Source organism: Ictidomys tridecemlineatus, chromosome 12 (assembly GCF_052094955.1).
Source record: "Ictidomys tridecemlineatus isolate mIctTri1 chromosome 12, mIctTri1.hap1, whole genome shotgun sequence".
In the NCBI taxonomy this organism is placed as follows: Eukaryota; Metazoa; Chordata; class Mammalia; order Rodentia; family Sciuridae; genus Ictidomys; species Ictidomys tridecemlineatus.
Window position 1 is genome coordinate 114,717,911 of NC_135488.1, and position 25,569 is coordinate 114,743,479.

The window sequence follows — 25,569 nt, forward strand, 5'->3', positions numbered from 1 at the left end:
GTCCAACTACAATAAAAAATGTTTAAAAATAAAATAAAATAAAATGAAATCATCCTTCAGGTGGTCAGTGGTACCGCTGAGACAAGGGTCTGTGGTTGATGGTGCCAGCCTGTCAGCACATCCTGAGGCCCTATTATATGAATGTAGGCAGCTGGCCAGGCAGGTCCCATACCAGGAATCTAGCGCAGTGAAGCTGCCCTGGCTTGCATCACATAGCCAGTACGCAAACGTGCCAGAGCAGAGTTCAGGGCTCCACCCACCCATCCTTACTTCCTGGTTGGGCGATGATGAATAAGATACTTACTGGAGCATGATTTCCAACCTCTTGCTGTAAATGTGCATTTCTAATTTCTTAGAAGCCTTTTGTACTGCACCTGGGGGGAAAAGGACAGAGTTCAATTTCCAAGTTTCTATTTAACAATTCCAAATCCATGACCAGAATGATCAGCTATGAAGCACTGAAGAGCAAGCACATTGCTGCTCCGCCCACCAGCTCAGCCCAGCTTGGCACTGGCATCACTGTATTTTGTGTTCTTATTTAAGACCCACAAGATGAGACTTAAGATTGCTTTTAGTCATTATTATCACCATTTTGTGGTACTGGGGACTGAATGCAGAGGTGTTCTACCACTGAGCTGCATCCCCAGCCATTTTCTATAAGTTCTACTTTAAGACAGGGTCTTGCCAAGCTGCAGAGGCTAGCCTTGAACTTGCCCATGTCTTCCTTTCTCAGCTTCCCCCACCCCCCCACTCCACCCCCGCCGTACTGGGGATTGAACCCAGGTGCACTTAACCTGGGTTCATTGAGTCATTTCCCAGCCCTTTTTGTATTTTATTAGAGACAGGGTCTCCCTAAATTATTTAGGGCCTTGCTAAATTGCTAAGACTGGCTTTGAACTTGTGATCTGCCTGTCTCAGCCTCCTGAGTTACTGGGATTACAGGTATGTGTCACTGAGCCCAGCAGGGCCTTGAGCATTCAATTATGCTCTGCAAACCCTGCACAAAAACTTACAAAGATCTATGGTGGCGTTATTTATAGCAGCTGAAGGCAGGAACACCTCAAATGTTTACCAGCTGATGAACTGATGGGCAAAATATGTTATATCCATACTATTAAATTAAAAAAAAAAAAGAGGGGCTGGGGTGTGACTCAGTGGTAAAGCCTGCTTGCCTAAAGTGTGAGGCATTGGGTTCATTCCCCAGCACCACATTAAAAAATGAATGAATAAATAAAGTTATTTAAAAAGAAAAATGAAGTACTGATTTATTTACAACATGGATGAACCCTTTTTTTTTGGTACCGGGGATTGAACCACTCGACCACTGATCCACATCCCCGGCCCAATTTTGTATTTTATTTAGAGACAGGATCTCAACGAGTTGCTTAGCGCCTTGAAGTTGTTGAGATTTGGCTTTGACTCTCGATCCTCCTGCTTCTACCTTGAACAACAACAACAAAAAGGAAGGCAAAAAAGTAGTGAGAGGTTTTTTTTTTTCTTTCTTTTTTCTGTTTGTTTTGGTAGTGGGGACTAAACACCCAGGGGTACTTTACCACAACTATCCCAGACCTTTTCCTTTTTAATTTTGAGACAGGATCTTACTAAGTTGCTTAGGGCCTTACTTAAATTGTTGAGGCTGGTTTTGAATTGAGCTGCTGGGATTACAGGTGTGTGTCACTGCATCTATCCCAAATGAATAATTTAGATTTGATGTAGCTAGTTATAAAGAACATGAATAATGAAGCAGTAGTCAGCTAAATTTAATTCTCCTGAAATCAAAGAACTGCATACACACATACACAAACACATAAATATTTTTTTTTAATACTGAGTGGACACAATATCTTTATTTTACATTTATGTGGTACTGAGGATTGAACCCAGTGCCTCATGCATGCTAGGCGAGCACTCTACCACTGAGCCACAATCCCAGCCCTTCACATATGTTTAACATTAAGAAACAGGAATATTCTACCAGAGAACAGGCTCTGAGGATGGGAATATAGGATGGGCAACTTCTCAAACATTCCAGTGTGACTAGCAACAAGGGCCACTCTATGGTAAAGATGCAAATCTGAAGACATGTTTTACACTGAATTATGTATCAAACAGAATGAAGGTGTAAAAAATTATATAAAAACATTTCCATTGGTGTATTCTTTGGTTGAAAATTGTCCAAGAGGGAAATGCTATTCTAACTACAAGGTTTATTACACACAGAGTCTTCCTAACACACAAGCTCACTTAATTCAGCCATATTTTGGAATCTCCTTCAGCTGTTTAAGAGGACTATAACTAAAGGAATTTTATCTTCATCTTAATTGCAACCATAGTAGGAATGAAGAGAACAAACAAAAAGGAAAATAATGATAATATGCACTGTTGTGTATGCACCTCAAAGATCACATAGGAATAAAACAATTAGATTTAAAGTTCTAATTTAAGACTCTACTTCCTTTTAGTTCACAGAATCAGAACAGATGAAAGAACAGATAGATGAAAGTAAAAATTCTGTACCTTTCCTTATTTTCGGATTTGACTGAACTTCTAGGATCACTGTTGTTACTGTGTCAGCATACATGTCATTAGAAGGGTTTGCCAGCCACTGGAAGGCAAAGGCAGAGTTAGGAAGGCAGAGCTCTGGCACTCACCCAGCCAGCCAGGGACTGTATAAGCAGGGCTAGTGGTTTTAGCATTTTCACTGAAATTAACTAATAATGTTGAACATCCCTAATTTTCTTTTTTAATCATAAAAGTATACTAAGCACTTTCTTTGTGGCAAGGTGTTTTATATATATTATTTAATCCTAAATAGTACAATTAGGGGCTGGGGGTTGTAGCTTAGTGGTAGAGCACTTGCCTCTCGTATGAGGCACTGGGTTCAATCCTCAGCACCACATAAAAATAAGTAAATAAATAAAAATAAAGGTATTGTGTCCATCTACAACTAAAAATATTTTTTGAAAAATAGTACAATTGACTTCATTTTATAAATAAGAAAACTGACTGTAAAGTAATTTGCATAAGGTTATTGCTGGTGCTGGATTCAAACTCAAATTCCTAATAGCTTTGATAGATGCACAGGCAGCATGGTAACAGGGTAAGATGTGCATGTCTGATACTTGGGATGGAAGCCAGAGCTTTGTGCATGCTGGGTATATGCTCAATCACTGAGTTATATATACCCTTATCCCCTATGGGGTAACATTTTAAAATATTACTTCTGCTTCTTACCGAAAGACTAAGATTCCCTGACGCTCTTTCATGTGTCAATTATTCTAACAAAGCTTCCCATATACCAAGGTTAGTGAAACCAGGTGCATAATTTTAGGAATGAGCACACTTCCTAATTTTTGCTGCCTCTTCAAAGAGCATTTTTACAAGTACCAGCGGGCACTTGAAAACCTTTCTAAGATTTTCTGATTTGTTAACTCTAGAAACAAAAATACATTCTCTAATAGTATTTAGTAGAAAGAGTTGAATCAATATCTCTAATAATTTTCCTTTTTCTGATCATATTTTATATATTATTTTATGTAACTTCATACTAGAAAAACCCATTCCTTTGACACTTTCATTCTTCTTCTTCTTTTTTTTTTTTTTTCTTTTGATACTGGGGAATAAGCCCAGGAGTGCTCTATCACTGAGGTACATCCCAAATCCTATTTATTTTTTATTTTGAAATTGGGTCTCACTAAGTTGCCTAGGCTGGTCTTGAACATGTGATCCTCCTGCCTCAGCCTCCGGAGTTGCTAGGATTGCTGACATGCACCACAGGCTTGACATTTTCTTTTGTTGTTTTTAGCCTTTGATCAAATTTAGGCTTAAATCACAAAACTCTAGTAGGATCAGAGCTGACATATCTTTTTAAATTTATTTTAATCTTCAAAATACCATTTTTTAAGAAGTACTACCAGACAAGTTTGTATGCTTTTATTTTTTTATTTTATTTTTTTGAAGGTAAGACATCTCAGTTTTTATCTTTTAATTTATTGATTTCGGATGGAAACTGATTTTTGTGGGTATGGACTGTATTTGTTATCTGCTGTTAACCATCTCCAATTCTTCCTATTGAAAGATGCTTTTATTTTTTTGAGAAAAGGTCTTGCTAAGCTGCACAGGCTGCCTTTGAACTTGTGATTGTGTTCTGCCTCTGCCTTCCAAGTTGCTGGGATCATAGATGTGTACCACCACATCCAGCATGTTTGTGTTTTAACAGAATTCAGTTTCTTTTTTTTTTAATATTTTTTTAAAATCTTTATTTATTGATTTATTTTTTATGTGGTGCTGAGGGTCGAACCCAGTACCTCACCCATGCAAGGCAAGTGCTCTACCGCTGAGCCATAACCTTTTTTTTTTTTTTAAAGAGAGAGTGAGGGGGGGGGGGGGGAGAGAGAGAGAGAGAGAGAGAGAGAGAGAGAGAGAGAGAGAGAGAGAGAGAGAGAGAGAATTTTTAATATTTATTTTTTAGTTCTCGGCGGACACAACATCTTTGTTGGTATGTGGTGCTGAGGATCAAACCCGGGCCGCACGCATGCCAGGCGAGCGCGCTACCACTTGAGCCACATCCCCAGCCCCAGAATTCGGTTTCTATCTTATGAATTTTATGACCTTTTTATCTAACTGAAATATTCCTGCAAACTACAAAATCAGCTGAGATTCATGTGGCAGACTTATTGAACCCAATAAATATTAAGCTTTAACTTATTAGTAGCAATGTAACTATATAGAAAATGTCGTTACATTATATTTAAAGTTAATCTTGGAAGGAAAAACAAACTTATTTCCCAACTATTTTTTTTCCCTGAATGGGAAGCAACTAGTTTTCTCTATAATTTACATGTAAGCATTTTTAAAAACTTTTTTCCCTCTTGTTTAGGTAAATGATTTTATCTTACTTCTAGTACCACCATGCCTGGTTCCTGTATTACAGTAATATTTTTGAATACTTTCAGAGCAGGTTTTTCTTGAATTTCTAATTCTTCTACATCACCTAGGGGAAAAAAAAAAAGAATTACATTATGTATGTAATTTTCTAATCATCTTTCAGAGGCATCACTTTATTTGCTTATAGAGATGGATTAAATAAAGCTAATAAATAATGGAAACTTAATAGCATAATGAAACAGCTAGAATTTATTTTAATTGCTTATAGCAATTAAAGATATAAATACATATTATAAAAACTCATGTAGCTAGGTAGGATTTACTCTGAACATTAAAGATTTTATTGGTAGCAAACTTCAGTGATGTTTAAACATCTATGTTGGTACAAGAGATCTTGCCTTCTGCTAGCATCTTAACACACCAGTCATTTTACCTCTGACTTCATAAATTTATTCACTGCATAGGAACATTCTATTGTTATTCAGTATCAAAATTTTCTGGTCTTCTTACTATCCTCTTAAACAAGGATTAATTTAGACATATTTTATTAATTTTTCTATGTTATTATCCATAATCCTAGTGTAAGGGTTAGAGGTGAAAAAAGATTTTCCTTATACTGGTTTGTTTAATGGTAGCAGTTTACTATGTGTATTCTGATGGAAAGCAATTTTATAATCTGAAATATCATTGCTTTATTAGAAAGTTCCTGCCTCTCATTATATTAATACATAAAAATATGTAACTGAAAATGATGAAAACAGATTGAGTGGGCTTATTCTCAGTGGTCTTTGGCCAAACCCATTAATTCTTATAAAACCTGCTAAATAGATCAGTAATGATGAAACTAGAAAATCTGTTTGACTCAACCAAGAGAAAAAAAGAGATAAAATTTAGATATAGTCAACTAAAATATATTTTAAACACAAGGAACAAGACCACTGATATTTTTAGAGTTGTAAACACATTAGAGATAAGAGGTATCATGGAATTTAAAAAAATTTATGAGTATATTTTCAACTAAAGGTGATAATATATATGACCATTTGAAGTACAAATAGACTTCTGAGACAATTATCGAAGCTAAATAAAATCTTTTCTCAGATGTAAAATTACCTTACTAAAAGAGGTAAAATAATTAAATGAATTTCCATAAACATACCTGTCAATTTCTGCAGCTGGTAATAGAGCAAATTAAAGGGCCCAGTGTATGGTATGGCTTGGGTCTGTTTCACAGTGCTCATGGCCAAATCGGTATAATCTGAAGAGAAATTAGAGTAAACAGACTTTAAGAAAATAATACTAGTTTCACCAAACACTATTTATAAAATACCAGGGGTTAAAAAAAACAAGTGCAAGCAAATTAAACAAGAACACACTTCTGAAAGCTATCAAGGTGCTCCTACAAGTCCCTGCTATGGCCTCTTACCCTGCTAGTTAAATTGGGTTCCAACTCTGGGTTAGCAGCCTTGCCCTCAGAACCATCAGGTTCTTGGACTTCTCTAAGCAGTGCGTAAGCTGCCGTCCACCTTCTTTTCTGCTTGGCCAGTGTTTCCCAATTTGCAGAGCTCTTGCCATGGCTCCAGGCCAGCTCTCCTCATACACCCAGCACTTGACATGTGCCTGAGCTGTACTGTGATGAGCACTTTCTAACACTGCTTCTCTCATTACACTGAGCTGTAAAACGCCATGACTTGATAAACCTTCAGTGCTTTAATAAACCTAGCCCCCTGCAGGGCATAGGAGTAAGAGCTCACCAGGTGGTGAATGAAGGAACAAGTTACACACTTAGCTGTGATACTTTGAAAGCTGACAACTGGCCTGCTTCACGTATAAATTCCTAAATACATCTGGTATTTCTTATTCCTTAGTAAAGTTCTTAAAATTTACTAGTGTTATACAAACATAAGCAAACACAGTATTTACTTGAAGATAGTATTATTAGGAAAGAAAGTTCTTACCAATGGCTTAGAATTTATACCAACATAGAACTCAGTAGAAATGTTTATAAACTTCAGGAAAAAAACAACTTATAAACTTAAATCCAATCCTGTCTTGGTGCAAACCCCCATTTTTCTCTACAATGTTACTTGGTTGATGTTACTTGGATGATGGGCTTTAATTTTTTCCCTTTAAAGAAGATTTATGAAAGATTTTGTTTCTTCATCCTGATCGATGTTTTGGAATGGTGGAGAACGAACAGATCCAGCAAGTGATGTAAAACTACAGATTCCTTAAGCGTAGCTCAGTGGTAGAACACACACTTTACCATGCATGAATCTGGGTTTTATACCAAACAGAACAAACCAACCCTACAAATGGTTAAAAAACAAAATGTACACCTGAGAAGTACAAAGTTACTTCAGAAAATAAAAACACCATGCACTGATGTAAAGGGTAGAAAACAGTGGTATGAGGTCAGTAGGAGTGGTCAACCTGAGAGAGGCGAACATGACCTCAATTATGAAAAGAGTGACTTCGTAGATAATTTTAATGTTTCAGTGGTTCAGAAAAGATTTCTCCACAAAGAAATCTACTTATCTATTTTTATTTCATTATTTTGTTGTTACTAAATATTTGGCCACTAAATTAAAGAGAGGTTTTCATAGATTTTTCTTTCAATGCTGAGGTCAAATAATATCTGATATTGAACAGTATACTTACTGGACAGGTCACAAGGAGAAAGTATGTGATAATTAAAGTTTCTTTTAACAAGTATTCCTGAGACCCGTTGGCCTTGTTCTGGTTTTTTGTCTGCTAAAAAGCCCATGACCTATTAAAAAAAGAAGGAAAAAAAAATAGAATGCAGATATTTAGGCAGTCATTGACAACCACTAGACCTTTTAACTACAAAAACAACATGTGAATTTAACTTTGAAAATTATAAAACGCTATATTTTATATCTCTATGTCCAGGTTCATGTCCAAGCCTAACAAATTCTCCAAGAGAAGATCCATAGGGATGGATCTGGCAAGAATGGCTGGGTTCAGTTCAATTCCAAACAGCTCAACAACAAAAGTTAATGCTTTATTTATTTAAGAAAATTTTTTTGTGGTTCTAGAGATTGAATTCAGGGCATGCCAGCAAGTCTTCTACTGCTGAGCCATATCCCAAGCCTGCAATGCCTTTAAATAACTAATATTATCAGAGAACAATACTCTAATAAGTTGTTTAGCTTTTCCTGATCTCAGTTCAATGTGGTGTCTCTTAAATTATCTGATTCCAAAAATTCTTTTGTCCCTACATCACTTCCAGCAGAGTTTTGAGAAATACAGTTCTAGACTGTTCCATTGAATGTATTTTTCTATAGACTTAAAAGAAACATCATGACACTGCGAACCATTAGGATTTAGGCGCTGGGGCTCAGTGGTAGAGCACTCGCCTAGCACTTGCAATGCGCTGGGTTTCATCCTCAGCACCACATTAAAAAATAAATAAATAAAATAAAGGTATGTGTCCAACTATAACTAAAAAAAATATATTAAAAAAAAAAAGATTTAGGCACAGATACAAAACACTTGCTCTTCTTTGGAAAAACCTCATATCCTAAGTTTTGCTAAGTTTTGTTTCCCCTCCATTCAATTATAAGAAAGGCTATTCCTCAGTTTGTTTCTTCATGCCTGGCTCATTATGTATTAAAAAAATGTTGTAAAGTTAACATGTCTGATACCTAAAACTTCATATAAATCATTTAAAAGCTGGCCTTAAAAGTATCTTCAAAAGATTTTTGATCAACAGAGGTAAAAATGCAGGCTTCTCTAATGAATCCCTCTCACATGCCAGGTAATGTTTTCCTTAACTATTTCAATTTTAAATTCTGGAAGTATATTTCACCATCAAAACAATTAATTTGGGGCTGGGGTTATGGCTCAATGGTAGAGTGCTCGCCTCGCATGTGCAAGGCCCTGGGTTTGATCCTCAGCATCACATAAAAATAAATAAGATAGGTTCGGGGAGGGCAGAACATCACGGCAGAGGAGTGGCATACAGTCATGAACACACTTACCTTCCAACATGGGGAGGGGAAGAAGCTGGGGCTGTGGATCGGGGAGCTGTCAGATTCCACTGTATTAAGACCTAATCTACCTGGAAATTTCCCATCTGAAGAAATAACTTAGTAGAACAAAAAGCACCAGGATAACATCTTTGTAGTGTACCAAGTAGGAACGAGTATTCATCTTGATTTCATTAAAGAAGGTCCATTTTCTTAAGAAGAAAACACACAGCCAGGAATAGAAGCCACCACCCTTTACCTTGGCTAGTTTTTCTCCTCTGAAGTTTAAGGTCACAGCCTCTGTATTCCGAGGATTGTGAACCTCTATGTGAACTTCATCATTATCTTCATATTCTCGAATCAGTGCTGCTTTCAGTCTGGCCATTTCATTCTGTTCTCCATGGACTAGAATCTACACAGAATAAATTTTATTTATTTATTTTTAATAATTTTTTTAGTTGATAATGGACCTTTATTTATTCATATGTAGTGCTAAGAATTGAACCCAGTGTTCACACATGCTAGGCAAATGCTTTACCATTAAGCTATAACACCAGCCCCACCAGATAAATTTTTAAAAAGCACAAGAAACATCTATTGAGATAAATAATGGCCCATAACTTCATTAATTAATTTCATGAACTAGAGATACCCCTGAAGTTATGAGACGTCGCTGCTTTTAAGGATCTCTCACCAAACTTATACAGATTTCTTCATTCTGCTTGGCTTTAAAAGTTATGCAGAACTACTTTGAGAGTAAAGAAACTTCTATATCACTACAAAGATACATGACTTTTTTCTACATTTCTAGCTGTGTCTGTGCTCTCATTTGTAAAGATCTGGACCAGGTAACCTCCACAGCCTCTGCCAGCTTTAGATGCACATGGTTAAACTACTACTACTGCTCCTGCTATCTCAGGAAATTTTCTTCAGATTTCCTAGTTTGAGACCTTTTGTGTATGTAGTACTGTGGATTGAACCCAGGGGTGCTCCACCACTGAGATACACCCCCAGTCCTTTTTTATTTTATTTTGAGACAGGGTCTCACTAAGTTGCCCCAGGCTGGCCTCAGTCTCTAAAGTCACTGGTATTATGGTGTGGGCCAACACAACCAACTTAATTTTAAGACTTTCAAATGAAGCTTTTGTGAAGGTCGGGGGTGGGATATCCTCTGATATCCCCTTCTGTTTTTACAACTATCATACTGGCGACCAGTCTTTCTGCTGACAAAAAGGTCACTCCTTGCCTCTAGAGCAATGGTAGAAGGTTTTCGTCTGACTCACGAAGCACGGCCAACATGGCTCCTATGCAGAGATTTAGCACTTAGGACATGGACACATATCTTGGCCCTGCTGCTTACTATTTGTGTATCCTTGGCTAAGTTACTTAACATCTTGGTTTCTTATTTACAAAACAGATATTGGAGGCAGGTGCGGTAGCACTTGCATCTAAATCTCAGTTACTCAAGAGGCCAGCCTCAGCAGCTCAGCCAGACCCCAGTCTCAGAAAACAAACAAATAGCACCACCCCCCTGAAAAAAAAAAACCCAAATCAGCAGTTGGTTATGATAGTTAAACAAGTGGATTCATATAAAACATTAATATGCCAGATGCAGTGGTACAGGCCTGAAACCCCAGGGGTTCAGGAGGCTGAAGAAGGAGGATCATGAGTTCAAAGAAAGCCTCAGGAATTTAGCAAGGCCCTAAGCAACTCAGTGAGACCCTGTCTCTAAATAAAATACAAAAATGGGCTGGGAATGTGACTCAGTGGTCGAGTGCCCCTGAGTTCAATCCCTGGTACCAACAAAACAAAACACTAATACGGTACCTGGCACTTGACAAGCATTCAATAAATGCTACCTATTATCAACTACTACCACCAACACTATGAGAATTATAATTTTATCATGTAGCTATACTTTTTTTTTTTTTTTGCAGTACTGGGAGTTGAACCCAGAACCTTATGCATGTGAAGCAAGCAATCTACCACCGATCTACACATCCAACCCGTAACTATACTTTTGATACAGCTAGTTATTGATGAAGGTAGATATCAAGTTCAACCCAAAAACTTAAACTGTAAGCAGAGATAGAATCTGGAGTGATGAAATGGGGCTGAGGACGAGGTGCTGACAATGGAGGAAGAGAAAACAGCTTTTCCTCCTGGGCTTAAAAATCCTAGCAAATGTCTATGAAGCACAAATACCAGAAAACACACAGGTGGCGTCTCCACTGTACTCAAATTCTACAAGCTACATACTAAGGAGGTGAATGATTTTCTCCATCAAAAAATCTGCTCATTAAGGGCCAGTGGCAAATTCCTGTGTGGACAATCATGCTAGAAAGAACTAAAATAAGAGTACATAAGAAGATGTTGGGGAAATGAAACTCAAAGCTGCAAGGTGAAAAACTAAGTGTCCATCAATCCGTCAGATAAATGGATAAACAAAGTATGATATTTATGGAATATTACTCAGCTATAAAAAGCATTAAGTTCTAATAACATGCTATAACATGGAAAAATCTTTGACACATCCTAAGTGGTAATTCCTCTTACATGAAATACCTAAAATAGTTAAATTCAGAGAGACAGAAGATAAGAGCTAACCTGGGGTGGAAGGGAAAAGGTAACTAGAAGTCATAGTTTAATGGATACAGAGTTTCTGTTTGAGTGATGAAGTTTTGAAAATAAAGACTGGTGACAGTTGTATAACACCGAGAATGTGGTTAGTGCCACCGAATTAAACACTTAATATATTCACAAAAGGAACTTCAACTATTTTCTACAGATGCATGTTCCACAAGTGTTCCTCCTTTTAAGAATACACATTATTTTCAGTTTATCCTGCTAATTCCACCAAAACATATAACCATTATTTTTAGGATTACATGAAACTTAAAAATATGAGTAATACTAATGAGCTATACAGTAATATGTTTAATATCTATTTAAATCTTGAATTTTTAACTATAAGGACTTACCTCTCTCCTCTATCCAAAGTATTCTTACATTACTTAATATTATTTCAATCATATCCTATAAGTGCTTTAGAGATATGTCCTCTCATTCAGCCTTCCCAATACCCTTGTGAGGTATTATCATCCCCATTTACAAGGAGGTTAAATAACGTGCCCAGGTTAAATAGCAAGCTAGGGATGGAGGAGATTCAAAATAAGCAGCTGGCAGTGCAAAGGCTCTGATCTATAAATTGCCTGCTACAATTTCTTGGATATGCTCCCCCTATAGCTATTATAAATCTCTCCCATAAATATTATAAATCAAAATCAGAGACTAACCACATGAGGCGGTTTCAAAGCACGAATAAATTCACTGGTTTGCTGGTAATCTGTGTGAGCAGAGAAAGAAATGTAATCAACAGACATTTTCAGTGGTAACTTCTGCCCAGACATGGTAGTGATTTCTTCAGGTTCAGACATGATATGCTGTTAAAAACAAATACAAGAAAATAAAACAAACTATCCAATTAGAAAAAGAAAAGGTACACTTCCATTTTTTTTTCATGCAGCTATAACTCTCATGTTAAATTTAGAACCTTCAGTACAAAAAAATCATTCAAACATTATCAACTTAGTAAGTAATAGTCATTTTCTTGGTCAAGTAAACAGATTCTTTCTTTCTTGTTAAATGTATTTGGAATGTTGGCAGTGAAAATTATTACTCTTATGATTAGAAGGACAAACCTGTATTCCTAACTCTCCTACTATGTAGTCATTTCAAACATCAGGATTTATATAAGGTAAAGTAATGAAAATGATCAAAGTGAGAAACTGCATTGTATTTCTTTTTTTTAAAGAATTTAACCTTTATTTTATTTTTTATTTTTTGTGGTACTGGGGATTAAACCCAGTACCTCATATATGAGAGGCAAATGCTCAACCACTGAGCTACAACCCCAGCCCCATGATATAGTATTTCTTTAGATAAAATAGATATTAATGGTAAGAAGAAAATGGGATGGTTGGATATTTACAAATTGCCTCTGAAATTTTGCACACTTTTCTCTAATGTCTACACCCTTAGGAGCTAACTTTGGCCATTGTATACCAATGGGAAGATGAGCAGTCAACCAGGCACATTCTTCAGTTTTTAAGAACACTTCACAGGTTAAACATCTCTACTATGAAAATCTGAAATGCTCCAAAATCCAATGCTTTTTGAATGCAAAAAAGATTAGGAATGCTCATCTGGTGAAGTCTATGCAAATGTTCCCAAATCCCCAAATACCAAAGTCTCCAACACTTTTGGTCCCAAGCACTTTGGGTAAGAGATACTCAATCTGTATTAGTAAAACTCTTCATTAGATAAAGATCTTCAAGCATTTGTCTCAAATAGGCTCTTAACCTTCTTTTTTCTTTTTACTTGCAACCATCTGACCACTTCTCACATTTTAATATATGCCCTAATCTCTTCAGGAACTTGTTGTGACATTCCGTGTCTAATTCTTCATCCTTCAAACATCTTCATCCTTCAAACCTACTCCTATCCTTATTTGTTGAAATCAAAACTTGTATTTGTTAAAGAACTACTTCAATGGAATAATATATGAGGATATTGCTACCTCTGCAACTCTGATTAGGAGTAATACCGTACCCTGAGACTATAACTGACCTTGGCAAGTGTCCCCTCTACACAGTACCCTGCTATAATGACACCATTCCTCTTATCAGTACACCAGCTTTCAAACAACTCTCTGGATAAGCCACTTTGCATCATGCCAGGAGAGGCCATTACAACACTGGGACCGATGTCATCAAAGTGGTCCATGCTCTGAAAAAGACAAAAGATGGCAAAAGCATGTTAACTACCAGGGCTTGACAAAGCATTCCTCATTTTTGAAGAATAAGAGTAAGGTAAAAGATTAATCATACTATGGAAGGGGCTGGACAACACAAGTAAACATTTTAACTCCAACTGCCAAACTCCTAAACACCTTAGGCTAAGAAAGAAGAAAACAAAGCAGTTGATCTTCAAAGTTTTCTATGTATAGCTCGAGGGCCAAGAAGACCATTTTCAATGTGCAAGCAGGCAGAAATTTACAGAGTGAAAGGGTTTTTACCCACCCTGGAAAAGAACCCTAAAAGAATTTTTCAGAAGACTCACAATAGTTTTAATGAATATTTTGAGTATGTTTGGAAATCTAACAAAAAGTTTAACACTATTCCTAGGGAAAACGTGACTCTAATTTTTAGTTACCTTATAAAATAAAGTTTACAGACAATCCTATTTAAAATTTGAAGACCATTTACAACTTAAATTATTTTGGACATTAATTACTTTATTATGATGAAAGCATCAATTTGAATGAAATGATATATTTTAAACTAAATTAAACCAGATTTTATTAAATGTTTTGAAAAGTGAACATATGGGAATTTTCATATATGGAATTTGTAGTACAAATCAAAAAGATGTTTAGGGACCTGGAGATGTAGGTTAGTGGTAAAGCAACCAACTGCTTAGCATACACAAGGCCCTGAGTTCCATCCTGAGCATCATTAAAAAAAAAAAAAAAGAAAAAAGAAAAAATTACATTGAAATGAGAAAAGAGAATTTTAATACATAACACAAGATATTTTTCTTATCAGCGTTTTTTATTCCTATGGTAGAAGAGATCCAAGTTATTCAGCAATTGCAAATACTGGGAACTCTGGAGACAGAAGCAAAATTTGGTTAAGCAAAAAATAAATGCCAGCTGCTAAAGTTCTGAAGTACTGCAGGAGAAGGAAGTCTACTAGAGAAGAGCCAGACTTCTGCAGGAGGGATTCGCAGGCCCTCCCACCACTGAGAACTGACCGTCTTCTACCCATCAGTGCCCCTTCCTTCCACAAGCACTCACCTTCAGGTTGCTAATGTGTTTGAAAACAAAGGGATTATTGATGTTGATCTGCTTTCGGATTTTATCATTCATGGCATTTACATACGTCTGGTACACAGCCATACACTTCTTGGCCAGAGACGATGCATAATATATTGGGATGTCATGTAGTTCTGGGTGATTCTGCCAGTACTCATCTGGAGCCATTTTACAAAAAACATCAGTTTGTCATGTAAGTCATTCAAACAGAACTTGGTACCCATAACGAATTTTTTAAAATACACACAACCATGAAATAAAGTACATGTGTCTATTTAAAGAGTTCTAAGAAAAAAATATCCTGTTTCTACTAACTTAAAGTTACAAATCCAAACTTATTTCTAACTACTGGAATAAGCCTAGAAACAGGCTGTGATCATTGACCAAAGAAGTGGAAGGTTTTACAAATTATTCAGTGTAAGTTTATACTGAATAATAAACGATAACTTAATATCCTAGAGAGATACTACATCTTGTTATGATTTAAAAAAAAAACATATCATTACTAGTTCAGACTTATCACAGGCTAATTACAAAATATGACTTCCAAAAGTAAACTGATTTTAAACACTTAAAAAATTATAATTACTTTATCATTTTTTTAAAAAACTAAGAAGTAAACCATTTCTGAAAATTAATGAAGCTATGGGCAGTACATCTTCAAATGAAGGCTTATTTTAAGGGAAAATTCTTATGAAATCCCACAATTTGATAAGGCAGTATGGCCAAAACACAATTCATTGTACTAGATGCATCTACATAAAGGAAATGTCTTAAATGCCTACTATGTAATTTATAATTATCATTTCTAAATTTTCAAAACTTTATCTCCATTTTATAGATTAGAAAAGTGAGACTAAGAAAACCCTGAATAGGTAGCATTGTTATTTTTTACATGTCTTAGTGATATGTCTACCTAGGGGCAGGGAATTTTCCTGTAATGCATGCTGTGAATATATTTCCTGGTTCATCCCCTGGCTTAGCTTGTTAGGTTTTATTAGATGTAATAAAATTTTTAATAGTGTCAAAAGTTTTTGACATTTTCTGTATGACTTCTCACATACTGGGTAAAGCTGACTGTATCTAAAGATCACATCACAATCTACTGTTTCTGTATTTTTTAAAAAATATTTTTTTAGTTGTAGATGGACACATATCTTTATTTCATTTACTTATTTTTTATGTGGTGCTGAGGATCGAACCTAGTGCCTCACACATACAAGGCAAGCGCTCTACCACTGAACTACAACCCCAGCCCTACTCTTTTTTGTATTTTTATGAACAAATTTTGAATAGTGAGAAAAAAAGTCAGGCAACTTGCCCCAGGCTGAATGGCTGGGACATAATGATGTGTGAAAGCAGTAACTGGAGTGGCTGTCCTCTTTCTACTTTGCCTTGTTGGAAGGACAAGGGGCAAGGCCACCCACACACAAAGAGCACTGGTACTTGAGCGTGTCATGATGCATGCTTTGACAGTGGGGCTGCCAGATGAAAGTACTAAACACCCACTTAACTTGAGCTTTTGAGAAACAACAAAAGATTTTTGGCATTATAACATTAAATATTTAATTTAACACATTAAATATTTGGGACACCCCTACTAAAAATGTTACTCTTTATTCATCTGAAATTAAAATTTAACTGGACAACCACAGTTTATTTGCCACAGCTGGCAGCCCTGGAGAGGGCAACACCTTATTTTGTCCCAACACCCGATTCTTCACTTTACTGGTTATGAAGACTTCTCATTTCAAGTCCTCTAAAGACTGATTTGACCTGCAGTTAGAAAGAGGACCAATCAGGACCAAAAGAAGACTGGACTGGATTAGGATTTAGGAAATTCAGCATCCAGAACGTGTCTGTCAGATTTGCCTTTGACTTGGGATCACTGATTTCATCTTCTCTTTGTTTCTCTTCCTTTCAGCACAAAAGGGAAAATATTCATCATTGCCATCACAGTGACAGCTTAGGAGGTGACCCACTTCTAGTTCTTTGTAAGAAGTTATATACACATGAGGCATCTATGGTACTCTGCCAGAGTACTATCCTCAAATAGAATTATAGGGGATTATTTAGCATAAATGTATGTTAAAAGTGACACCCACTGTTCCTCTTATTACAAAAAGTCATATATACTCATTGCAAAGTTTGGAAAATAGAGAAAAGCAGAAAATGAACTCATTATTTTCCCACTATTCAGATTTAATCTTTCCAGTCACTTGAATGTTTCCTAGCTAACTAGGATCAGAGTACATATAGTTGAATCTTACATTTTGGTTTACACTATGTGAAAATATGCAATAACTCTTCAGTAGCATAGTTTTCTTTTTTCTACAATGTGGTATTAACTGACATGATAGTTCTTTAAAAATGAATACCCTTACTGACAAAACTTTCTGTACATCTTGCTTACTTCCTAGAAGTCAAGCTGCTGTAAAAGGTTCTGCATATCTTAATACCTCTGATACTGATGGCATCCAGAAAGGCATGCTGACCACCAGCCCAGTCCCAGAATGGGGGAGCTGCTGTTTCTCTGGGCTCTTACTAGCACCAAACCCTCATTTTTTTTTTTTTTTTTGGTACTGGGAATTGAACCCAGGAGTGTTTAACCATTGAGCCACATCTCCAGCCCTTTTTATACTTTATTTAGAGACAAGGTCTTGTTGAGTTGCTTAGGGTTTCATTGGTGAGGCTAGCTTTGAATTCATGATCCTCCTGCCTCAGCCTCCCGAGCAGCTAGGATTACAGGTATGCACTACTACACCTGGTATCAAATCCTCATTTTTAAATGAAAGAAACTAAAGTCCAGAAAGGTCAGGTGACATAGACAAGGCTATGTCATTTGTCTTGGTAAAATGATGTCAGATTCTGATAAACACCCAAGTGCAAAGGAAGTGGCATACCTAGAATCAAGAGCAGCTCCTGAGCCCTTCCGAGGGCAAAGACAGGAATGAGCCCTCTGCCCCCTCTGTTTACAATGTCATGGACGGTGTTACAGAATCTTGCTTCTCGCTCCTCACGTTTCTCATGGATATGAGTCCCATAAGTAGATTCCTAAATAACAGGTTAGATATGTGAGACCAAGACCAATGATCCCCAAAGAATTCAAAAGTTAAACCTTAATGAAATCCTGAGGCAAAGAGATTCACTTCTCCATTAACATGCCATTTACTTGAACATATATTACTATAATATTAATTGGAAAGAAGTGCAAACAAGAATGTTAGAATTTGGATCTAAGTAATAAGAGCATTTTGGAAAATGGAATCAGGGAGAAGTCCACATATATACAAAAATGTGTCTTCTACTCTCAAGATAATTTTGCTATGATTTTTCTCTTCCTCCTCGGAGAAGTTAAAGCTTCAAACCAGAAACAAGTACTGTTTCTTAATCTCTTGTTCAAATATATGCCCTAATGTCTTACCATGTGTGACCCACTGGCATCTCCTAAGGCACAATAGAAAAGCAGAATCTCAGGCTCCAGCCTACAACTCTGAATCCGTCTTTACAACTATCACCAGGTAATACACGAGCACATTAAAGTTCAAGAAGCACCGCTCTAAAACACCAGCTCTAAATCACAAGAATAACTACTTGTTTTGAAAATCAAAACACTCAGTTTGCCCTTAAACTAAGGTTAGTTTATATGCTGAGTAGGGCATGAGCTGAGTCCCATCTCTGATCTACCCACCATGTGGCTCTGGGACTGCAATGGGCACTAACCCCTCATAACTGAGAAGGTGGGAGCTTCTAGAAGTGATGAGGGAGAAACAGTTCTTTCATTCCAAACCAAATGCACTTGATGTTCTTATATATACCATAGGCTCAAAAGGTCTCTCCCACTTCCAGACACCACTGTCCCAAGACACATTGTTAAATTTGCACCCACCAGGTCCCCAACAAGTTTCAGCACACAGTCATTTTATCTTGCTTCCTTGGTACTTAACAATCTAACAAATAGACAGGACATATGATGAACAATGTGACCAGCAGCCTGTGCCAAGGCCCAAAAGACAGTCACCATGGCAAAGGCAGTGCATCTACATCACTTTTAAACAATCTTTAAGATGTCCTACAAATTTGGGGGAAGTGACATAGGCCAAAGTACTTAGGAGATAAGGAAGGACTACTCAACTAGAATATCATGACCTGAGACAGTCTAACATCCGTCACTGACATTAGACCACAGCTAATGTGAGCAACAGAAGAGGGTGGAAAGAACTACAAAGAATAGCCAAATAAATTCTTAAACTATAAGCCCATAAATTTATATCCAGTAACATTCTGAAAATGAGATTATGTTTCTTCCTCACTAGAAAAATTCTGCTTATGTTATACTAATTACAACACATTCATTATTACTTACAATAATAAGAATATCAGGCTTGATATTAGGAATTTCAGCTGCCATTAAGTGTCTATCTTCTTGTCTTGAGAAATCACCCGTGTACAAAAGCTATGAAAAGATAAATTTGTAAGCAGGATTTGGGAAAGGCTTCATTTTGTCTCTTCTGTCTTCTCCTCCCCTCCCTTCTCCTTTTCTTTCCCTCCTTCCCTTTCTTTCTTCCAGTACTGGGGATTGAACCAGGGACACTCTACCACTGAGCAATATATTCAGTTCCTTCTTTATATTGAGATATCATCTTGCTAAGTTTCCTAAACTGGCCTCAAACTTGGGATTCTCCTGCCTCAGCCTCCTGAGGGGCTGGCATTACAGAAATGTGTCCCCATGTATAGCAGAGAAAGCTTCATTTTGCTAATGAATATTTTAATCTTGTGAAATCTAACAGTAAAATTAAATTTATAAAAGCCTATACCTGGTAAAATTTAGATGCAATGCTTACGTCTAATTCAAAATGTCTGACATAGTTAAATCATTAAATCTAATTAATGTGATAATATATCTCAGAATTATCCCACAAAGATAAAGGGACATGTTGGCACAGAAAGGAATCTCCAGAGGTTCTTGGGAACATTGTCTAAAATGAAAGATAAAGTCAAAGAGTAAACACATCAAATTCCAAATGAAAGTTCAAATCTGCACTTTCAATCTTTTCTGCTTATTTCTTGTGGCCTGGGGCAAAGTGCAAGGATGAGCAACTTGATATATTATAGAATTCAACAAGTAAAAGTTTCAAATATATGAGCAGTTATAAAATACATTTAGGAAGACATGACACTAGAACATTGGTTCTCAAATCAGGTTGTAAAAAATCATCTAAAAAACTTGAAAACAAAAAGTCAAGTCCACCTTTCCAGATATTATGCAACGGGTTATTTCCCAAAAGTACCCTAAAAATTCAAATCAAAACTACACTGAGATTTCATCTCACACCAGCCAGAGTGGCAGTCATCAAGAATACAAACAATACGCCAGGCATGTCGGTGCACTCCTGTAATTCTAGTGGCTTAGGAGGCTGAGCCAGGAGGATCTCAAGTTCATAGCCAGCCTCAGCAATTTAGCAAGGCCCTAAGCAACTTAGGAAGATCCTGTCTCAAAATAAAAAATAAAAAGGGCTGGGCATGTGGCCCAGTGGTAAAGTATGCCTGGGTTCAATCCCCGATTCTTAGGGAAGATGGCTCTTCCCTAACAAGTTTCCTAATGTGACTGAAAAAGAATCAATCCTATGGTGTGCTAGGGAACTTATTCTTTTTTTTTTTTTTTTTTTTTTTGTTTTTTTTTTTAAAGAGAGAGTGAGAGAGGAGAGAGAGAGAGAGAGAGAGAGAATTTTTAATATTTATTTTTCAGTTCTCGGCGGACACAACATCTTTGTTGGTATGTGGTGCTGAGGATCGAACCCGGGCCGCACGCATGCCAGGCGAGCGCGCTACCGCTTGAGCCACATCCCCAGCCCTAGGGAACTTATTCTTAGAGATGCTTATTTTACTCTGTATTACAACAGAGGAAGGAACTGTCATATTTAAAAGGAAAAGTGCTGACTTGTGTTTCAGTGATTTGGCACTCTGCAAATCTTAGGGAATTTTTAATGCCACTTGGCAGCATAAAGTTTTGCACTGATATCACTTATGGAGAAAGGGCCAGAGCTAGAAAGTACCTTTACACCGGCGATCTCAATCATGAACATGGCTGCTCCCAGGACGTGACCTGCATGGTAACACCAGAACTTGATTCCTGCAACTTCCTTAACTTCATGGAAGTTGATGGTTTCAATTTTGTCCATGCTTTCTTCCAAATCTGTCTCAGTATATAGCATGTCGTCTGCTGATATGTTACTAAATTTTCAAAGATACCAAGAAAAGAATTAAGGGTAAGATTTTTTAAAACTTTTTTTTTAACTTTTTTGAGTTAAAAAAGATTTTTTTTTTAACTCAAAGAAATTATCTGTAGATGACATATCCATGAAGATTTCCTAAAAATTTAGTATACAGATTATGCTATTTAGAATCTGTCTGATATTTTATGTATTTTTTGGCTATGATTATAATAAAAATATTTAGTGTACATAGCTACAAAGCTTGAGTGTAAAAGCAAAGCACACAGTAAATTAAAAGTACTATTGCCCTTTTGATTTTGGAACAGGATTTCACCAAGTTGCTTAGGGTCTTGCTTAGTTGCTGAGGCTGACCTTGAACTTGTGATCCTCCTGCCTCAGCCTCCTGCATCACTGGGATTACAGGTTTGTCCCACCTGCCTAGCAAAACAAAATATTCTTTTTAAGATTGCATAATCTCAACTTCTTTTTCTGCCCCAACATTTCCAAGAGATATGACACGCATGCATGCACTGACCATGCTTAGTGGGAAAAGAGTTCTCTAAAGTCTACTTAACTTTTTTCCCCCCTGAATTATGTTACTGAATTTCCAAAACAGCAAGAGAATAGTGATTAAGAACACAGACTCTGGAGCCAGATTGCCTCTTACTATGACCATTTTAGGTAAATCACCTAACCTCTCTGTGTCTGTTTCATCTTCTATAAAATGGGATTTCTCAACATCCGAAATTGGTGTAAAGATTAAATTAGTTTATATTAAGAACTAAGGACTGAGCCTACATGTCATAGGCGTTATTTGTTAACTAGCATTACCATTACTAAGAATAACATTTCAATTCCTGTGTATTTACATATAAAGAATAACAAATAGCGTTTTAGCTACCCTTGAATTAATCAGCTTTTGAAGGTTAGTAATTTGTATTGTAGGTCTCACCAAAATGCTCTAAATTTTCTGGCAGAGAAGTAATGTCACTCTTAGAACTGGTAAATATATTCTCTGGGAACATTAACCAGTTTTTGCTGGATGAAATAGTACATGCATGTAATTCCAGCTACACAAATTCAAGGCCAGCCTGTGTGACTTAGCAAGATTCTGTCTCAAAATAAAAAGGGCTGGGGATGTAGGTCAGTGGTAGAGCACCTGCTGAATATATGCTAGGCTCTCAGTTCAATCCCCAGTACTAAAGGGGAAAAAAAAAAGAGATAGTAAACTTTCTGACACGATAATTCAAAATAAGAATTCAGCACATATCACTGCTTAATGTATCTGGTCTTAAATTTTAATAAAATTACACAATGCTATTTATAGAACCTTTCTATCATACCTTATGATTTACAGCAGTTTAACAAAGATTTAAAAGAATGTAAAATCTATATATAAAGTTTAAAGTCAGAAGGGACTGATACACAATAGGTATTCAATAGGTTGTTATGGAATAACTAAATTACTGCCATCCTTGTGAATAAAGAGAGTGCCTTATTTCAAATACAAAATGATCTGTCTCTTGAACCATGTGTATTGCATAGGCTCATATAATCTAATAAAATAATTTACCTAACTTTGACATAATCCGAAAGAAGCCATCTATAAATAGCTTTTGTGGCATGAGTCATAAATGTTCTTCCTTTGAAACTTGTCTTCTGCAGAAACCAGGGCAAAGCTCCACAGTGATCCAAATGGAAACTTAAAAAGAAACAGAGATTGTGTTAATTCTTAAAATCTTATATGCTACATGTAATGAAATGGTCATTGAATAGAAATTCTATGTAACAATTTTATGAGGATCCTTCCAGAAAACCAAAAGTAGGTATGTGCATACAGTTTTTTTTTAACATATATAACTTTATTTATTTCTTTATGTGATGCTGAGAGCAAACCCAGTGCCTCATACATGCCTCAATCCCAGCCTATGTATAGAGTTCTAATAAAGGAAAAAGATTTTAAAAGCATATAAACACAGACACACACATAAATACATAAACAACATATATATAGGTTTTTTTTTTTTTTGGTACTGTGGATTGAACTCAGGGGTGCTTAATCACTGAGCCACATCCTCAGCCCTTTTTATCTTTTTTATTTTGAGACAAGGTCTTGCTAAGTTGCTGAGGCTGGCTTTGAACCTGCGATCCTCTTGCCTCAGCCTCCTGAGTTTTGGGGATTTCAAGTGTGTGCCATTGCACCTGGCTTAAAAGTATTTTTTAAATAGCAAAAATCTTTAAACCTTTCCATAAGTTACAGGAAATAATGTCTATATAGTGCTGTCTTATTGATTAAATGATATAAGGTAATTTAAAGTGCACATGTATATACATGTTTAATAAAATCTGTCTTCCTTTCTGAAGAAAAAAAAAAGAACATAACCAAACCAACTCTCAGCAACCAGAATTATAACACTTTAACAGACCAAGTTGAAAAAAATCACTATTTTTAATTGAAGTTCTTATAGAATAATGTGACAAAATTGTGACCTCAAGGAGATGCCCTATAAAGGGCCTTTCTTCGGGCCACGTTTGATAACAATTTAAAGTCAGTAATTCCTTCCTGCTAACTCACTGGATTATGAGTTTTCTAGACTGTGATGACAAAATGTAGTGTTAGTTTAGATCTAGATATCTGAAATATGCTTCTTAGTGGAAAATATGTAGTTTTAGGAGAGAGGGGGCAAAGGGGTAGGAATGATGGTGGAATGATTAGACATCTTTACCCTAAACATATATGAAGACACGAATGGTGTGAAAATACTGTGTACAACCAGTGACTTGAAAAATTGTGCTCTGTGTGTGTAATATGAAATGAATTGCATTTTGCCATCGGGTATAACAAATTAGAATAATTTAATTTTAAAAAAAGAGAAAAGAAAAAAAATATGTGGTGTTTTTAAAAACTGAAATCTTACCAGGTACAGTGGTGCACACCTATAATCCCAGTGGCTCGGGAGATTGAGACAGGAAGATTTTGAGATCAAAGCCAGCCTTGGCAACTTATCAAGGCCCTAAGCAACTCAGCGAGACCCTGTCTCAAAATACTAAAAAGAGCTGGGGATGTGGCTTAGTGGTTAAGCTCCCCTGGATTCAATCCCTGGTACCCAAAAGGGAAAAAAAAAAAAACCTGAAATCTCATAATCTGGTAAAGAATAATCTTGACAGTCAAAGCCCTCAAAAAACCGTATTGTTATTAAAGGAAAAAACTTACTGACTAATTAACAGAAGATCAATCTCAGCTGGGTCAATCAAATCAATATAAGGAAGAGCATCCATTCCTTCTAAGCCAGGGTGGATTCCACAGTCCAACTGAAAAACAAAAAGAGACATCATCTCCTACATATTTTATGAAAACTCTCATTCAGCAAATCAGAAAATGGTGGGCATTTTAAAAGCCCACAGACGAATCACCACCAGATCTGACTGCTGTGAGAAGAAACTAGAAATGGGGCTCTTCCCTGCTCAGAAAAGGCATTAGGAGACAAATTCCTATGGGCAGGTCATTGAGGATTTACTTACCTTACAGGGTATTACTACTAAATCAAGACAATGCATGACTAAAAAGGTGTCAATGTCTGACATATACCCATTCTTTTAAGTCTGGGAGAAGTAGAGAAGAGAAACCAAAGGAACATGAGCCACTGCCTTTCAAATAAGCACCTCAAAACCATCTCTTCTAATCCCTCTACCTCTCAGGCAAGGAAGTGGGCTCAGAGAAGTAGAGGGGCTAACTACTTAGGTAATCCAGGGCTCAATCACCACATGCTGCACAGGTGGCCAGAGCTCTTAGCACATTCAGTGAAGTCCATTACTTGCTGTCTTCCACTAGGGTGGGGAAGCTGGCTTGGCCAGACCCCCTGGGGATGGAAGTGGGGGTGCTTTCAGGAAACAATAGCTCATCAGATATAGTTGACCATTTTATAACCTTGGAATGTTATCTTCTTAGTTTATTTAATGTTTTAACAAATTACCAAGTGAAGCGTATTTAAATTCTTCTCATTAACATTATTCATAGTAGATTATATACACTATTATATTTTTCTGGGAGCTAAACAAATAACTGGTCTATTAGAAAAGATCTAACACACACTACAGAAAGAGCCACACTCTTAACCTCACACATGCTTAGCATGCACAAGGCCCTAGGTTCAATCCACCACCACCACCATCATGACCACAATTACCATTATTTTTCTTCCTTTGAATTCCAGAATAATACATGATCTTCCTACTTCTTGCCCAGCTCCTCTGTAAACATTCAAGGGGGAGAGAAAAAAATGATAAAAACAATCAAACTGAGTCCAAAAAATTTAAAAAATTTTTAATAACTTAAACTGCATCCCAACTGTTATCAGCATTAACTTAAATATTTCAAGACAGATGAAAGTTCTACAAAACTACAAAGTAAGGAAAGAATAGCGTCCACATAAACAAAGATGAAAAGTAATCCTTGAGAGTTTAGGGATTTTGCAGTTGTCAAGAGTGGTATAGTTCTGAGAAACCTGAAGGTTAAATTCAATCTTCTGAATGTTAGGATTAATTTGTGATGTATTTAAAATGTGAACTAGCAATTGTGCAGATTACATAATACTCTTAA

At 36.5% G+C, this 25,569-nt stretch overlaps 1 protein-coding gene across 5 annotated transcripts in view; it reads right to left on the reverse strand.

The window, feature by feature from the left end:
- The window catches only part of Cpsf3 (cleavage and polyadenylation specific factor 3), a 35,976-nt gene that overhangs the window by 5,669 nt on the left and 4,738 nt on the right, over positions 1-25,569 (reverse strand). For 3 of the 5 annotated variants that reach the window (XM_005327351.4, XM_040271254.2, XM_078029694.1), the window contains exons 2-16: positions 25,157-25,220; positions 24,184-24,281; positions 22,543-22,671; positions 20,811-20,988; positions 19,121-19,210; positions 17,658-17,808; positions 14,737-14,912; positions 13,509-13,667; positions 12,176-12,322; positions 9,139-9,291; positions 7,549-7,657; positions 6,047-6,145; positions 4,899-4,993; positions 2,518-2,605; positions 305-374 (exon numbers count right to left, since the gene is read on the reverse strand). In XM_005327351.4, coding sequence (XP_005327408.1) covers positions 305-374; positions 2,518-2,605; positions 4,899-4,993; positions 6,047-6,145; positions 7,549-7,657; positions 9,139-9,291; positions 12,176-12,322; positions 13,509-13,667; positions 14,737-14,912; positions 17,658-17,808; positions 19,121-19,210; positions 20,811-20,988; positions 22,543-22,671; positions 24,184-24,281; positions 25,157-25,220 — 1,806 coding nt within the window. The remainder of the gene's footprint in view (positions 1-304; positions 375-2,517; positions 2,606-4,898; positions 4,994-6,046; positions 6,146-7,548; positions 7,658-9,138; positions 9,292-12,175; positions 12,323-13,508; positions 13,668-14,736; positions 14,913-17,657; positions 17,809-19,120; positions 19,211-20,810; positions 20,989-22,542; positions 22,672-24,183; positions 24,282-25,156; positions 25,221-25,569) is intronic. The other 2 variants (XM_078029695.1, XM_078029696.1) reach the window with 1 other exon arrangement.